Source organism: Salmo trutta, unplaced genomic scaffold (genome assembly GCF_901001165.1).
Source record: "Salmo trutta unplaced genomic scaffold, fSalTru1.1, whole genome shotgun sequence".
Classification (NCBI taxonomy): domain Eukaryota; kingdom Metazoa; phylum Chordata; class Actinopteri; order Salmoniformes; family Salmonidae; genus Salmo; species Salmo trutta.
This window is the reverse complement of record NW_021823195.1, coordinates 2315371-2333253: the sequence shown is the minus strand read 5'-3', so window position 1 is coordinate 2333253 and position 17883 is coordinate 2315371. Positions and strand designations below refer to the sequence as shown.

At 45.5% G+C, this 17883-nt stretch overlaps 1 protein-coding gene and 1 long non-coding RNA gene across 17 annotated transcripts in view; both read left to right on the top strand.

The window, feature by feature from the left end:
• LOC115189542 (probable JmjC domain-containing histone demethylation protein 2C) overlaps positions 1-16610 on the top strand; it is a 191190-nt gene extending 174580 nt beyond the window's left edge. For 14 of the 16 annotated variants that reach the window (XM_029748158.1, XM_029748159.1, XM_029748154.1 and 11 more), the window contains 5 exons: positions 306-428; positions 2238-2377; positions 6709-6888; positions 9115-9246; positions 15010-16610. In XM_029748158.1, the coding sequence (XP_029604018.1) occupies positions 306-428; positions 2238-2377; positions 6709-6888; positions 9115-9246; positions 15010-15093 (659 nt within the window). In that variant the 3' untranslated portion in view covers positions 15094-16610. The remainder of the gene's footprint in view (positions 1-305; positions 429-2237; positions 2378-6708; positions 6889-9114; positions 9247-15009) is intronic. The other 2 variants (XM_029748152.1, XM_029748166.1) reach the window with 1 other exon arrangement.
• Positions 12265-13068, top strand: LOC115189558 (uncharacterized). Its single transcript, XR_003876946.1, has 2 exons — positions 12265-12371; positions 12934-13068. It is a non-coding gene; the product is annotated as an uncharacterized LOC115189558 (long non-coding RNA).
• Positions 16611-17883: the final 1273 nt, after the last annotated feature.

The following is a 17883-nucleotide window of genomic DNA, read 5'->3' as shown; positions in this document are numbered from 1 at the left end:
CTCAGGTCACTGAACGGGCCTCAGGTCACTGAACGGGCCTCAGGTCACTGAACGGGCCTCAGGTCACTGAACGGGCCTCAGGTCACTGAACGGGCCTCAGGTCACTGTCAATGCTTTACCATCAATATGTGTTTCATTGAAACATAACGAAGCAGAAATGGAACATGAACACTGGAGTTTAAAATGAAAAACAAGACATCTAGTTTAGTCTTGATTTCCACGTCTACTAATAGAGCTCAGATTATCTCCGGAAGCCTTGAATACCCTTCAACGACATGCTGAAGCTTTCTCCTCTCTCCCTGTAGGAGTGGCAGCGTCTCAGGAGCAGGACTTCGGGACAGCTAACCTCCACATGGAGGTCTCTGACATCGTCTCTGTCCTGGTGTACGTAGGAGTGGCCAAGGGGAACGGAGTCCTGTCCAAGACGGGTAAGAAACTAACCAACCCTGGACCCTGGGCTGTGCTCTATATAGTCAATAGATAACCAACCCTGGGCTGTGCTCTGTATAGTCAATAGATAACCAACCCTGGGCTGTGCTCTATATAGTCAATAGATAACCAACCCTGGGCTGTGCTCTGTATAGTCAATAGATAACCAACCCTGGGCTGTGCTCTATATGGTCAATAGATAACCAACCCTGGGCTGTGCTCTGTATAGTCAATAGATAACCAACCCTGGGCTGTGCTCTATATAGTCAATAGATAACCAACCCTGGGCTGTGCTCTATATAGTCAATAGATAACCAACCCTGGGCTGTGCTCTGTATAGTCAATAGATAACCAACCCTGGGCTGTGCTCTATATGGTCAATAGATAACCAACCCTGGGCTGTGCTCTGTATAGTCAATAGATAACCAACCCTGGGCTGTGCTCTATATAGTCAATAGATAACCAACCCTGGGCTGTGCTCTATATAGTCAATAGATAACCAACCCTGGGCTGTGCTCTATATAGTCAATAGATAACCAACCCTGGGCTGTGCTCTGTATAGTCAATAGATAACCAACCCTGGGCTGTGCTCTGTATAGTCAATAGATAACCAACCCTGGGCTGTGCTCTGTATAGTCAATAGATAACCAACCCTGGGCTGTGCTCTGTATAGTCAATAGATAACCAACCCTGGGCTGTGCTCTGTATAGTCAATAGATAACCAACCAGTCTCTCTCCTCATCACTGTTCATTAGACAGACAGTCTCTCTCCTCATCACTGTTCATTAGACAGACAGACAGTCTCTCTCCTCATCACTGTTCATTAGACAGACAGTCTCTCTCCTCATCACTGTTCATTAGACAGACAGTCTCTCTCCTCATCACTATTCATTAGACAGACTCAGTCTCTCTCCTCATCACTGTTCATTAGACAGTCTGTCTCTCTCCTCATCACTATTCATTAGACAGACACTCTCAGTCTCTCTCCTCATCACTGTTCATTAGACAGACAGTCTCAGTCTCTCTCCTCATCACTATTCATTAGACAGACAGTCTCTCTCCTCATCACTGTTCATTAGACAGACAGTCTCTCTCCTCATCACTGTTCATTAGACAGACAGTCTCTCTCCTCATCACTGTTCATTAGACAGACAGTCTCTCTCCTCATCACTATTCATTAGACAGTCTGTCTCTCTCCTCATCACTATTCATCAGACAGACAGACAGTCTCTCTCCTCATCACTATTCATTAGACAGACAGACAGTCTCAGTCTCTCTCCTCATCACTGTTCATCAGACAGACAGTCTCTCTCCTCATCACTGTTCATTAGACAGACAGACAGTCTCAGTCTCTCTCCTCATCACTGTTCATTAGACAGACAGTCTCAGTCTCTCTCCTCATCACTATTCATTAGACAGACAGTCTCTCTCCTCATCACTATTCATTAGACAGACAGTCTCTCTCCTCATCACTATTCATTAGACAGACAGTCTCAGTCTCTCTCCTCATCACTGTTCATTAGACAGACAGACAGTCTCAGTCTCTCTCCTCATCACTGTTCATTAGACAGACAGTCTCAGTCTCTCTCCTCATCACTATTCATTAGACAGACAGACTCAGTCTCTCTCCTCATCACTATTCATTAGACAGACAGTCTCTCTCCTCATCACTGTTCATTTTAAAGGTCTCTCTTTAAAGGGATGTTGATGGCGGTGCCAGAGAGCCCTGCTTCGCTGTGTTGTCAGTATACAGCTGACTCTGAGATGTGTGGTGGCACATTTGACCTCCCACTGTGTTTGTGTTGCAGGAGTGTTGAAGAGGCTTGAGGAGGAAGACTTGGACGACAGCGTGAAGAAGAGGTTGAAGGATTCCAGCGAGACGCCTGGAGCGTTGTGGCACATCTACATTAGCAGAGATGTGGAGAAAATTAAAGAGTTTCTGCACAAGGTTATTTTCACTTTAATCTCTGTCTGTCTGGCTCTCTGTCTGTCTGTCTGGCTCTCTGTCTGTCTGTCTGTCTGTCTGGCTCTCTGTCTGTCTGGCTCTCTGTCTGGCTCTCTGTCTGTCTGGCTCTCTGTCTGTCTGGCTCTCCTATCTCTCTCTCCTATCTCTCTCCCCCTCTCCCCCTCTCCCCCTCTCTCCCTCTCTCCCCCTCTCTCCTATCTCTCCCCCTCTCCCCCTCTCTCTCTCTCTCCTATGTCTCTCTCTCTCTCTCTCTCCCTCTCTCCTATCTCTCTCCTATCTCTCTCTCCCTCTCTCTCCCTCTCTCTCCTATCTCTCTCTCCTATCTCTCTCCTATCTCTCTCTCCTATCTCTCTCCTATCTCTCTCTCCCTCTCTCTCCTATCTCTCTCTCCCTCTCTCTCCTATCTCTCTCTCTCTCTCTCTCCTATCTCTCTCTCCCTATCTCTCCTATCTCTCCCCCTGTCTCTCCTCTGTCAATATGTGCAAATAGCTAAAGTTCAAAAGGGAAAATAAATAAACATACATTTAGTGCATTCAGAAAGTATTCAGACCCCTTGACTTTTCCCACAGTCCCACTCCTAAACAGGCCAAAGGAATCCTTTTCCCACAGTCCCACTCCTACACAGACCAAAGGAATCCTTTTCCCACAGTCCCACTCCTAAACAGACCAAAGGAATCCTTTTCCCACAGTCTCACTCCTACACAGACCAAAGGAATCCTTTTCCCACAGTCCCACTCCTAAACAGACCAAAGGAATCCTTTTCCCACAGTCCCACTCCTAAACAGACCAAAGGAATCCTTTTCCCACAGTCCCACTCCTAAACAGACCAAAGGAATCCTTTTCCCACAGTCCCACTCCTAAACAGACCAAAGGAATCCTTTTCCCACAGTCCCACTCCTACACAGACCAAAGGAATCCTTTTCCCACAGTCCCACTCCTACACAGACCAAAGGAATCCTTTTCCCACAGTCCCACTCCTACACAGACCAAAGGAATCCTTTTCCCACAGTCCCACTCCTACACAGACCAAAGGAATCCTTTTCCCACAGTCCCACTCCTAAACAGACCAAAGGAATCCTTTTCCCACAGTCCCACTCCTAAACAGACCAAAGGAATCCTTTTCCCACAGTCCCACTCCTACACAGACCAAAGGAATCCTTTTCCTCATCAAAGCAAATCTACCAAAAATAAAAACAGAATTATCCCATCTACATAACATTCAGACCCTTTGCTATGAGACTCGAAATTAAGCTCAGGTCCATCCTGTTTCCATTGATCATCCTTGAGATGTTTCTACAACTTGATCGGAGTCCACATGTGGTAAATTCAATTGATTGGACATGATTTAGAAAGGCACACCTGTCTATATAAAGGTCCCACAGTTGACAGTACATGTCAGAGCAAAAACCAAGCCATGAGGTCGAAGGAATTGTCTGTAGAGCTCCGAGACGGGATTATGTTGAGGCACAGATCTGGGGAAGGGTACCACAACATGGTACCCTTCCCCAGCATTGAAGGTCCCCAAGAACATATTGTCCTCCATCATTCTTAAATGGAAGAAGTTCAGAATCACCAAGACTCTTCCTAGAGCTGGACGCCCGACCAAACTGAGCAATCGGGGGAGAAAGGCCTTGGTCAGGGAGGTGACCAAGAACCCGATGGTCACTCTGACAGAGCTCCAGAGTTCCTCTGTGAAGATGGGAGAACCTTCCAGAAGGACAACCATCTCTGCAGCACTCCACCAATCAGGCCTTTATGGTAGAGTGGCCAGACTGAAGCCACTCCTCAGTAAAAGGCACATGAAGATTCTCTGGTGTGAACTCTTTGGCCTGAATGACAAGCATCACGTCTCTGGTTCCCTCTCTCTCTCCCCTCTCTCTCCCCTCCTCCTCTCTCTCCCCTCCTCCTCCCCTCCTCTCTCTCCCCTCCTCCTCCCCTCCTCTCTCTGGTTCCCTCTCTCCCCTCCTCCTCTCCTCCTCTCTCTCTGGTTCTCTCTCTCTCTCTGGTTCCCTCTCTCTCCCCTCCTCCTCTCCTCCTCTCTCTCTGGTTCTCTCTCTCTCTGGTTCTCTCTCTCTCTCTGGTTCTCTCTCTCTCCCCTCCTCCTCTCCTCCTCTCTCTCCCCTCCTCTCTCTCCCCTCCTCCTCTCTTTCCCCTCCTCCTCTCCTCCTCTCTCTCCCCTCCTCCTCTCTCTCCCTCCTCCTCTCTCCTCTTCTCCTCCCCTCCTCTCTCTCCCCTCCTCTCTCCCCTCCTCCTCCCCTCCTCTCTCTCCCCTCCTCCTCTCTCTCCCCTCCTCCTCTCTCCCCTCCTCCTCTCTCCTCTTCTCCTCCCCTCCTCTCTCTCCCCTCCTCCTCTCTCTACCCTCCTCCTCTCTCCTCCCCTCCTCTTTCTCTCTCTCCTCCCCTCCTCTCTCTCTCTCTCCTCCCCTCCTCTCTCTCTCTCTCCTCTCTCCTCCTCTCTCCTCCTCTCTCTCCCCTCCTCCTCTCTCCCCTCCTCTCTATCCCCTCCTCCTCTCTCTCCCCTCCTCCTCTCTCTCCCCTCTCTCACCTCCTCCTCTCCCTCTCTCTCCCCTCCTCCTCTCTCCTCTCTAGATGCCCTTATAAAACCCATTAGTCATTCAGAGGGAGTAGTTTTACTATGGGACACAGCAGCCCAGCCTGACTGATCTGTGTGTTGTTGTTCTGTGGATGGAGGCTGGCCAGGTGGGGCTCTCATCCTCCTGCAGCCTTGTCTCTGTCTGGTTTACTGAGGAACGTCACTGATGTCCTGAATCTGACCTGGTCCTGTCCTGAATCTGACCTGGTCCTGTCCTGAATCTGACCTGAATCTGACCTGGTCCTGTCCTGAATCTGACCTGGTCCTGTCCTGGTCCTGTCCTGAATCTGACCCGGTCCTGTCCTGAATCTGACCCGGTCCTGTCCTGAATCTGACCCGGTCCTGTCCTGATTCTGACCTGGTTCTGAATCTGACCTGGTCCGGTCCTGAATCTGACCTGGTCCTGACCTGAATCTTACCTGGTCCTGTCTGAATCTGACCTGGTCCTGTCTGAATCTGACCTGGTCCGGTCCTGAATCTGACCTGGTCCTGAATCTGACCTGGTCCTGACCTGAATCTGACCTGGTCCTGTCTTGAATCTGATCTGGTCCTGACCTGAATCTGACCTGGTCCTGAATCTGACCTGGTCCTGTCCTGAATCTGACCCGGTCCTGTCCTGAATCTGACCCGGTCCGGTCCTGAATCTGACCCGGTCCGGTCCTGAATCTGACCCGGTCCGGTCCTGAATCTGACCCGGTCCTGTCCTGAATCTGACCCGGTCCTGAATCTGAATCTGACCCGGTCCTGTCCTGAATCTGACCTGGTCCTGTCCTGCAGCATAGCATCAGGGCATCTCATTAGTTCCCAGCTATTACCTGTGGTGTTTACTGTCTGTTCTACTGATGTCCTGAATCTGTCCTGGTCCTGTCCTGCAGCATAGCATCAGGGCATCTCATTAGTTCCCAGCCTGTGGTGTTGACTGTCTGTTCTACTGATGTCCTGAATCTGACCTGGTCCTGTCCTGAATCTGACCTGGTCCTGTCCTGAATCTGACCTGGTCCTGTCCTGAATCTGTCCTGGTCCTGTCCTGCAGCATAGCATCAGGGCATCTCTTTAGTTCCCAGCCTGTGGTGTTGACTGTCTGTTCTACTGATGTCCTTCATCAGGTTTCATGACAGAGCTCCCAGGGTTGAATATAGAAACATCTAATATTTAATCTGACGCAGGTTTCACCTTCTCTGAATAACATCTGCTGCTCTCTGTAGTCTGGTCTGTCTGCTTTCTGTCTGTAGTCTGGTCTGTCTGCTCTCTGTCTGTAGTCTGGTCTGTCTGCTCTCTGTCTGTAGTCTGGTCTGTCTGCTCTCTGTCTGTAGTCTGGTCTGTCTGCTCTCTGTCTGTAGTCTGGTCTGTCTCTGTGTTCTGTCTGTGGTCTGGTCTGTCTGCTCTCTGTCTGTCTGCTCTCTGTCTGTCTGTGGTCTGGTCTGTCTGTCTGCTCTCTGTCTGTCTGTCTGCTCTCTGTGGTCTGGTCTGTCTGCTCTCTGTCTGTCTGTGTTCTGGTCTGTCTGCTCTCTGTCTGTGGTCTGGTCTGTCTCTGTGTTCTGTCTGTCTCTCTCTGTGTTCTGTCTGTCTGTCTGTCTGTCTGTCTGTCTGTCTGTCTGTCTGTCTGTCTGTCTGTCTGTCTGTCTGTCTGTCTGTCTGTCTGTCTGCAGTATCAGCCCATCAGCCTCTCCTGTGTAGTTTCTGTGTCTAATCTTAGCTGTGTGTTCTTCATGTGTTGTCAGCAGGTTGCTAAGGAGCAGGGGGCGGAGATTTCCGCGGAGCACGACCCAATCAGAGAGCCGGGCTGGTACCTGAGCAGGAAGTTGCGCCAGCGTCTGTGGGAGGAGCATGACGTGCAGGGCCTGACCGTGGTTCAGTTCCTGGGGGACTCTGTCCTCATCCCTGCCGGGGCGCTGCACCAGGTACCTCTGTTAGATTTACTCTGAACCTTTAATACACATTTAACTAGGAGAGAGACAACAACACTACATAAAGAGAGACCTGAGACAACAACACTACATAAAGAGAGACCTGAGACAACAACACTACATAAAGAGAGACCTGAGACAACAACACATTTTTTTACATTTTTACATTTTAGTCATTTAGCAGACGCTCTTATCCAGAGCGACATACAGATAGTGAAAGCATACATTACATTTCATACATTTTTTTTTTTTTTTTTTTTTTTTTTTTTTTTTTTTTTTTTTTTTTTTTCTCTGTGCTGGCCCCCCGTGGGAATCGAACCCACAACCCTGGTGTTTGCAAACACCATGCTCTACCAACTGAGCTACAGGGAAGGCTACATAAAGAGAGACCTGAGACAACAACACTACATAAAGAGAGACCTGAGACAACAACACTACATAAAGAGAGACCTGAGACAACAACACTACATAAAGAGAGACCTGAGACAACAACACTACATAAAGAGAGACCTGAGACAACAACACAACATAAAGAGAGACCTGAGACAACAACACTACATAAAGAGAGACCTGAGACAACAACACTACATAAAGAGAGACCTGAGACAACAACACTACATAAAGAGAGACCTGAGACAACAACACAGCAAGGTAGCAACACATAACACAACATGGTAGCAACACAGCATGATAACAACATGGTAGCAACACAACATGACAACAACATGGTAGCAACACAACATGACAACAACATGGTAGCACCACAACATGGTAGCAACACATGACAACAACATGGTAGCAACACAACATGGTAGAAACAAAACATGACCACAACATGGTAGCAACAAAACATGACCACAACATGGTAGCAACACAACATGGTAGAAACAAAACATGACCACAACATGGTAGCAACACATCTCTCTCTCTGTCTCTCTCCCACTTCTTGTTCCTGTAGTCTGCTGTACCAGTGTAGTAGTAGTCTAGCTGTCTCTCTCCCTCGTCTTGTTCCTGTAGTCTGCTGTACCAGTGTAGTAGTAGTCTAGCTGTCTCTCTCTCTCTTCTTGTTCCTGTAGTCTGCTGTACCAGTGTAGTAGTAGTCTAGCTGTCTCTCTCTCTCGTCTTGTTCCTGTAGTCTGCTGTACCAGTGTAGTAGTAGTCTAGCTGTCTCTCTCTCTTCTTGTTCCTGTAGTCTGCTGTACCAGTGTAGTAGTAGTCTAGCTGTCTCTCTCTCTCTTCTTGTTCCTGTAGTCTGCTGTACCAGTGTAGTAGTAGTCTAGCTGTCTCTCTCTCTTCTTGTTCCTGTAGTCTGCTGTACCAGTGTAGTAGTAGTCTAGCTGTCTCTCTCTCTCTTCTTGTTCCTGTAGTCTGCTGTACCAGTGTAGTAGTAGTCTAGCTGTCTCTCTCTCTCGTCTTGTTCCTGTAGTCTGCTGTACCAGTGTAGTAGTAGTCTAGCTGTCTCTCTCCCTCGTCTTGTTCCTGTAGTCTGCTGTACCAGTGTAGTAGTAGTCTAGCTGTCTCTCTCTCTCTTCTTGTTCCTGTAGTCTGCTGTACCAGTGTAGTAGTAGTCTAGCTGTCTCTCTCTCTTCTTGTTCCTGTAGTCTGCTGTACCAGTGTAGTAGTAGTCTAGCTGTCTCTCTCTCTCGTCTTGTTCCTGTAGTCTGCTGTACCAGTGTAGTAGTAGTCTAGCTGTCTCTCTTCCTCGTCTTGTTCCTGTAGTCTGCTGTACCAGTGTAGTAGTAGTCTAGCTGTCTCTCTCTCTCTTCTTGTTCCTGTAGTCTGCTGTACCAGTGTAGTAGTAGTCTAGCTAGTAGACGTCCAGATGACCTTGTAGGTGTTATATTGAACTAGTCAGAGGAGAGGAGAGCCTACTGCCGCTCTGCTCTGTTCTGTTGGAGTTGGAACTCACTGCCTTCTAGTGATACATGTTTTCAATCCTCTCTCCTCCCTTCTCTCTCTCCTCCCTTCTCTCTCTCTCTCTCCCCCCCCTTCTCTCTCTCTCTCTCTCTCTCCCCCCTTCTCTCTCTCTCTCTCTCTCTCTCTCTCTCTCTCTTTCTCTCTCTCTCTCTCTCTCCTCTCTCTCTCTCTCTCTCTCTCTCTCTCTCTCTCTCTCTCTCTCCCCCCTTCTCTCTTTCTGTCCGCCCTTCTCTCTTTCTCTCTCTCCCCCCTTCTCGCTCTCTCTCCTTTCTCTCCCTCTCCCTCTCTCTCTCTCTCTGACAGGTGCAAAATCTCCACAGTTGTGTCCAGGTGATAAATGATTTTGTATCTCCAGAGCATGTGTTCCACTCCTTCCACCTGACACAGGAGCTGAGATCCTCCAGAGAAGAGCCCAACTATGAAGATAAACTACAGGTGGGTTGGCTGTGAAGAGCCCTGTCCTCTCCTGTACTCATCTCAATGGGTTTCCCTTTAAAGTGACAATCTGACATTGGTACATCCATATCAGGACTTAAAATGAACTGCTTTTTTGTTTGAATCACAGAATGCCCTTTTAATGTTCTGTCTGTCTGTCTGTCTGTCTGTCTGTCTGTCTGTCTGTCTGTCTGTCTGTCTGTCTGTCTGTCTGTCTGTCATGCCTTCAAAAAGTATTCACACCCCTTGACTATTCCACATTTTGTTGTGTTACAGCCTGAATTTAAAATTGATTACATTCAGATTTTGTGTCAAAATACTCCATAATACCTCATAATATTAAACACAGATTCAACCACAAAGACCAGGGAGGTTTTCCAATGCCTCTGGAAGAAGGGCCACCTATTGGTAGATGGGTAAAGAAGACATTGAATATTATGGAGCATGGTGAAATGATATGAATGGTGTATCAATACACCCGGTCACTGCGAAGATACAGGCGTCCTTACTAACTCAGTTGCTGGAGAGGAAGGAAACCGCTCAGGGATTTCACCATGAGGCCAATGGTGACTTTAAAACAGTTAGAGTTTAATGGCTGTGAGAAAACTGAGGATGGATCAACAACATTGTAGTTACTCCACAATACTAACCTAAATGACAGACACTTTATATAAGTGTTACGTTTGGGGCAAATCCAACACATCACTGAGTAACACTCTTCATATTTCCATGCGTGGTGGCTGCGTCATGTTAGGGGTATGCTTGTCATCGAGAAGGACTAGGGAGTTTTTCCAGGATAATAAATAAATGGAATGGAGCTAAGCACAGGAACAATCCTAGAGGAAAACCTGGTTCAGTCTGCTTTCCACCAGAGATGAATTCACCTTTCAGCAGGAAAATAACCTAAAACACAAGGCCACATCTACACTGGAGTTGCTTACCAAGATGACATTGAATTTTCCTGACTTGTTTACTTAGTGTTTTGACTTAAATCTACTTAAGAATCTACGGTGAGACCCGAAAATGGTTGTCTAACAATGAACAACAACTAATCAGACAGAGCTTGAAGAATAATGGGCAAATGTTGCATAAATCAGCTGTGGAAAGCTCTTAGAGAATTACCCAGAAAGACTCTCCGCTGTAATACCTGCCAAAGGTGCTAATACAATGTATTGACTCAGGGGTGTGAATATTTATGTAAATTATATTTCTGTATTTCATTTACAATACTTTGGGAAAAATTCCTAAAAATATGTTTTCACTTTAACATTATGGGGTGTTGTGTGTAGATGGGTGAGAATCCATTTTGAATTCAGGCCTGTAACAACAACAAAATGTGGAATAATAAGTGAAGGGGTTTGAATACTTTCTGAAGGCAGTGTGAACAGTATCACCGTAGTCCAAAACAGAGAGAAAAGTACAATGAATTAATTCCTTTCTGGCAGCAAAGGAGAAACCAGCTTTGTGTCGGTAATAAAACTCAATACAGAGCTGGAGTTTCCAGACAAGGTTCTCTATGGTGAAGCTAAATTTCTCCTCCACCCAAACTGCCAGATATCTGGACGTTTTGACTTGCTAGTGTTGGTAAATACCATGCCAAGGGTTTCAGAGTGTTTAGTATTGGTAAATACTATGCATTTAGTCAAGGGTTTCAGAGTGTTTAGTATGGGTAAATACCATGCATTTAGCCAAGGGTTTCAGAGTGTTTAGTATGGGTAAATACCATGGATTTAGTCAAGGGTTTCAGAGTGTTTAGTATGGGTAAATACCATGCATTTAGCCAAGGGTTTCAGAGTGTTTAGTATTGGTAAATACCATGCATTTAGCCAAGGGTTTCAGAGTGTTTAGTATTGGTAAATACCATGCATTTAGCCAAGGGTTTCAGAGTGTTTAGTATGGGTAAATACCATGCATTTAGTCAAGGGTTTCAGAGTGTTTAGTATGGGTAAATACCATGCATTTAGCCAAGGGTTTCAGAGTGTTTAGTATGGGTAAATACCATGCATTTAGCCATGGTTTTCAGTGTTTAGTATGGGTAAATACCATGCATTTAGCCAAGGGTTTGAGTGTTTAGTATGGGTAAATACCATGCATTTAGCCAAGGGTTTCAGAGTGTTTAGTGTTGGTAAATACCATGCATTTAGCCAAGGGTTTCAGAGTGTTTAGTGTTGGTAAATACCATGCATTTAGCCAAGGGTTTCAGAGTGTTTAGTATTGGTAAATACCATGCATTTAGCCAAGGGTTTCAGAGTGTTTAGTATGGGTAAATACCATGCATTTAGCCAAGGGTTTCAGAGTGTTTAGTATGGGTAAATACCATGCATTTAGCCAAGGGTTTCAGAGTGTTTAGTATGGGTAAATACCATGCATTTAGCCAAGGGTTTCAGAGTGTTTAGTATGGGTAAATACCATGCATTTAGCCAAGGGTTTCAGAGTGTTTAGTATGGGGAAATACCATGCATTTAGCCAAGGGTTTCAGAGTGTTTAGTATTGGTAAATACCATGCATTTAGCCAAGGGTTTCAGAGTGTTTAGTATTGGTAAATACCATCATTTAGCCAAGGGTTTCAGAGTGTTTAGTATTGGTAAATACCATGCATTTAGCCAAGGGTTTCAGAGTGTTTAGTATGGGGAAATACCATGCATTTAGCCAAGGGTTTCAGAGTGTTTAGTATTGGTAAATACCATGCATTTAGCCAAGGGTTTCAGAGTGTTTAGTATTGGTAAATACCATCATTTAGCCAAGGGTTTCAGAGTGTTTAGTATTGGTAAATACCATGCATTTAGCCAAGGGTTTCAGAGTGTTTAGTATGGGTAAATACCATGCATTTAGCCAAGGGTTTCAGAGTGTTTAGTATTGGTAAATATCATGCATTTAGCCAAGGTAGTAATGACATGGTTTTCAGAGTGTTTAGTATGGGTAAATACCATGCATTTAGCCAAGGGTTTCAGAGTGTTTAGTATGGGTAAATACCATGCATTTAGCCAAGGGTTTCAGAGTGTTTAGTGTTGGTAAATACCATGCATTTAGCCAAGGGTTTCAGAGTGTTTAGTATGGGTAAATACCATGCATTTAGCCAAGGGTTTCATTGTTTAGTATGGGTAAATACCATGCATTTAGCCAAGGTAGTAATGACATGGTTTTCAGAGTGTTTAGTATGGGTAAATACCATGCATTTAGCCAAGGGTTTCAGAGTGTTTAGTATTGGTAAATACCATGCATTTAGCCAAGGGTTTCAGAGTGTTTAGTGTTGGTAAATACCATGCATTTAGCCAAGGGTTTCAGAGTGTTTAGTATTGGTAAATACCATGCATTTAGCCAAGGGTTTCAGAGTGTTTAGTGTTGGTAAATACCATGCATTTAGCCAAGGGTTTCAGAGTGTTTAGTATTGGTAAATACCATGCATTTAGTCAAGGGTTTCAGAGTGTTTAGTATTGGTAAATACCATGCATTTAGCCAAGGGTTTCAGAGTGTTTAGTATGGGTAAATACCATGCATTTAGCCAAGGGTTTCAGAGTGTTTAGTATGGGTAAATACCATGCATTTAGCCAAGGGTTTGAGTGTTTAGTGTTGGTAAATACCATGCATTTAGCCAAGGGTTTCAGAGTGTTTAGTATGGGTAAATACCATGCATTTAGCCAAGGGTTTCATTGTTTAGTATGGGTAAATACCATGCATTTAGCCAAGGGTTTCAGAGTGTTTAGTGTGGGTAAATACCATGCATTTAGTCAAGGGTTTCAGAGTGTTTAGTATTGGTAAATACCATGCATTTAGCCAAGGGTTTCATTGTTTAGTATTGGTAAATACCATGCATTTAGCCAAGGGTTTCAGAGTGTTTAGTATGGGTAAATACCATGCATTTAGCCAAGGGTTTCAGAGTGTTTAGTGTGGGTAAATACCATGCATTTAGCCAAGGGTTTCAGAGTGTTTAGTATGGGTAAATACCATGCATTTAGTCAAGGGTTTCAGAGTGTTTAGTATGGGTAAATACCATGCATTTAGCCAAGGGTTTCAGAGTGTTTAGTATTGGTAAATACCATGCATTTAGCCAAGGGTTTCAGAGTGTTTAGTATTGGTAAATACCATGCATTTAGCCAAGGTAGTAATGACATGGTTTTCAGAGTGTTTAGTATTGGTAAATACCATGCATTTAGCCAAGGTAGTAATGACATGGGTTTCAGAGTGTTTAGTATTGGTAAATACCATGCATTTAGTTTAAGAGGAATTCAGAATGAGCTTCAGATCGTACAGATTCTGTTGAACGATGTTAAAAGCTGTTTGAGCTTTTTCAAAAGCCAAAGTCAAACTTGACTAGAGAACAGTGTCGTCCACATAAAAATGAACATCAGCCGTCTCAATATGGCTCACAACGTTGTTGATACAGATGATAAACAGGGGACCTAAAATGGATCCTTGAGGAACACCCGAGCACAACTCAACGGGATCCGAACCATCTGCCTTAACACACTGGGTTCTATATGACAAGTAGTTCACAAACCACTCCAGAGCATGACCAGTAATCACAAATACAGTTCAATCTCTGCACCAAGGCAGTCTGGTCCACAGTGTCAAACGCCAAGACAGTCTGGTCCGTTTTCAGCCAGTTCATCAGAGAACCTTCCCTTCATTCTGTATTGGTGGCTTGTATATGGGGGTCTGGTGAACCGTCTGGGGGACTTTGTAGAGGTCAGGGGTTATATGTACAGTGGACCAGGACAGGGGACCAGGACAGGGGACCAGGTTCAAACTTTCTAGGTCTGTCCAAATGAAGTAAAGTTTCCCCATTTGCTGTGTAGGTGTCATAACCAGCCATAACACAATATGTCACAGCAGGTGTAAATATATGGGATATATAACATTTACATTTAAGTCATTTAGCAGACGCTCTTATCCAGAGCGACAAATATAACAGGTTATGACGCTGGGTGGGTGTCTAGTAAAGCGTTAACCAATATATTTCACAGCGGTGTAGATAGTGTAGAGAATTGTACCATCTTATTTTGTCACAAACTATTAGTTTTAACAACCAGGAAATGGAGGAGTGATTTCTGCAAAGTCTCTCCTCCCTCTCCCGTCTTTCCACTGTCTCTCCGCTCTCTCCCGTCTCTCCGCTCTATCCCGTCTTTCCACTGTCTCTCCGCTCTCTCCCGTCTTTCCACTGTCTCTCCTCTCTCTCCCATCTTTCCACTGTCTCTCCTCTCTCTCCCATCTTTCCACTGTCTCTCCTCTCCCTCTCCCGTCTTTCCACTGTCTCTCCTCCCTCTCCCGTCTTTCCACTGTCTCTCCTCCCTCTCCCGTCTTTCCACTGTCTCTCCGCTCTCTCCCGTCTCTCCGCTCTATCCCGTCTTTCCACTGTCTCTCCGCTCTCTCCCGTCTTTCCACTGTCTCTCCTCCCTCTCCCGTCTTTCCACTGTCTCTCCTCCCTCTCCCGTCTTTCCACTGTCTCTCCGCTCTCTCCCGTCTCTCCTCCCCCTCTCCCATCTTTCCACTGTCTCTCCGCTCTCTCCCGTCTCTCCTCTCCCTCTCCCATCTTTCCACTGTCTCTCCGCTCTCTCCTCTCTCTCCCCTCTTCCCTCTGTCTCTCCTCTCCCTCTCCCGTCTTCCCTCTCTCTCCTCTCCCGTCTTTCCACTGTCTCTCCGCTCTCTCCTCCCTCTCCCGTCTCTCCTCTCTCTCCCTCCTCTCTCTCCCTCCTCTCTCTCCCTCCTCTCTCTCCCTCCTCTCTCTCCCTCCTCTTTAACCTCTCCTCTCTGTCCTCTCCCCAGGTAAAGAACATCTTGTTCCACTCTGTGAAGGATGCATTGACGTCGCTGAGGAGGTACAGCAAGGAGGAAGAAGAGAACTCCTGACCCGTAGTTCCCCTGGCGCCTCCCTCTCTGACGCCTCCCTCTGACGCCTCCCTCTGACGCCTCCCTCTCTGGCGCCTCCCTCTCTGGCGCCTCCCTCTCTGGCGCCTCCCTCTCTGGCGCCTCCCTCTCTGGCGCCTCCCTCTCTGAGACCTCTTCCTTCAGCCTGGAACAGATATATTCACACTGATACTAACCACAACAGCACCATCAACCCAGAGTGCCAAGCAGAATACACTACAACACACTAAAACTACATGTTACTGACCAGCATCACTACCCAGCATCAGGATACTGTCCACAGCAGCATCACTACAGCAGCATCACGATACTGACCACAGCAGCATCACTACCACAGCATCACTACCACAGCATCAGGATACTGTCTACAGCAGCATCACTACCACAGCATCAGGATACTGTCCATAGCAGCATCACTACCACAGCATCACTACCACAGCATCAGGATACTGTCCATAGCAGCATCACTACCACAGCATCAGGACACTGTCCATAGCAGCATCGCTACCACAGCATCAGGACACTGTCCATAGCAGCATCGCTACCACAGCATCACTACCACAGCATCAGGATACTGTCCTTAGCAGCATCACTATCGCAGCATCACTACCACAGCATCAGGATACTGTCCATAGCAGCATCACTACCACAGCATCAGGACACTGTCCATAGCAGCATCGCTACCACAGCATCACTACCACAGCATCAGGATACTGTCCACAGCAGCATCACTACCACAGCATCAGGATACTGTCCATAGCAGCATCACTACCCAGCATCACTACCACAGCATCAGGATACTGTCCATAGCAGCATCACTACCCAGCATCAGGATACTGTGATTCTACTAATCGATCTGGTCTGACTGCTGTTCTGGAACTTTCTGTTCTCTCTTTGTTCCTGTTTTCCTTTTGTTTGTTTAGTTCGGGGTTTTTTGTCTTTCAAACTGTTGTATATTGTTTCTGTGAAAATGATGTATTTATTTTATAGGAGTTGTAAATGTGACTTGTACAGTTTTGCTAAATGATGAGTTGTGAGACTGATGCCATTTCCTACGTTGAGACAGTTACTGTGAGAGGAGACTTCAGCTGTCGCCGCCGAGAACTCTGGGAGTCGCTGCTGAATTCGTCCTCATGCCATATCTTTTAAATAATGACCTGCCAAACTATTCTATTGTATAAAAACTGTGTAAAGTTGTATTATGTAAAAGACTAAATGAATAATACACTTCAGCATTTTATTGAGAATTATTCACTGTAAAATGGAGAGACATTTACACACAAAAAAAATAATTTATTCACATTTTTTTGAAGTTTAAATAGAAAACAATTGTGAAAATGTTACTGTGTAAATATATACATATATACATTCACTGATGTATTTTTTAAAAACATGGCTTTGCTTCAATTTGTAATTTTAAAAGTGCAAGTGTTATATGCTTTGTACATTAAAGTTCAAAAGGGTTTTACATTTTCCATTAAAATGGATTCATCAAAGTATTGTCTGTGTTGTGTCTTAATGTAGCTATTCCCAAACTGTCAAATAAAAATGTGATTCACATTTAAAAACAGTCGATTTACAGTTGAAATCAGAAGTTTACATACACCTTAACCAAATACATTTAAACTCAGTTTTTCACAATTCCTGACATTTAATCCTAGTAAAAATTCCCTGTTTTAGGTCAGTTAGGATCACCACTTTATTTTAAGAATGTGAAATGTCAGAATAATAGTAGAGAATTATTTATTTCAGCTTTTATTTCTTTCATCACATTCCCAGTGGGTCAGAAGTTTACATACACTCAATTAGTATTTGGTAGCATTGCCTTTAAATTGTTTAACTTGGGTCAAACGTTTCGGGTAGCCTTCCACAAGCTTCCCACAATAAGTTGGGTGAATTTTGGCCCATTCCTCCAGACAGAGCTGGTGTAACTGAGTCAGGTTTGTAGGCCTCCTTGCTCGCACACACTTTTTCAGTTCTGCCCACAGATTTTCTATAGGATTGAGGCCAGGGCTTTGTGATGGCCACTCCAATACCTTGATGTCCTTAAGCCATTTTGCCACAACTTTGGGTCATTGTCCATTTGGAAGACCCATTTGCGAACAAGCTTTAACTTCCTGACTGATGTCTTGAGATGTTGCTTCAATATATCCACATAATTTTCCTCCCTCATGATGCCATCTATTTTGTGAAGTGCACCAGTCCCTCCTGCAGCAAAGCACCCCCACAGCATGATGCTGCCACCCCCGTGCTTCACGGTTGGGATGGTGTTCTTCGGCTTGCAAGCCTCCACCTTTTTCCTCCAAACATAACGATGGTCATTATAGCCAAACAGTTCTATTTTTGTTTCATCAGACCAGAGGACATTTCTCCAAAAAGTACGATCTTTGTCCTCATGTGCAGTTGCAAACCGTAGTCTGGCTTTTTTATGGCGGTTTTGGAGCAGTGGCCTCTTCCTTGCTGAGCGGCCTTTCAGGTTATGTCGATATAGAACTCGTTTTACTGTGGATATTGATACTTTTGTACCTGTTTCCTCCAGCATCTTCACAAGGTCCTTTGCTGTTGTTCTGGGATTGATTTGCACTTTTCCCACCAAAGTACGTTGATCTCTAGGAGACGGAACGCATCTCCTTCCTGAGCGGTATGACGGCTGTTCCGTCTTACCGATATCTGAACAAAAGAGCCTCATTGAAATTGCAACAAGCGGTTCTGTGAAATGTAATTTAATCAGAAGCCACTGCCAGATTTCTGGATTGGGCTGCGCTCAGAGTA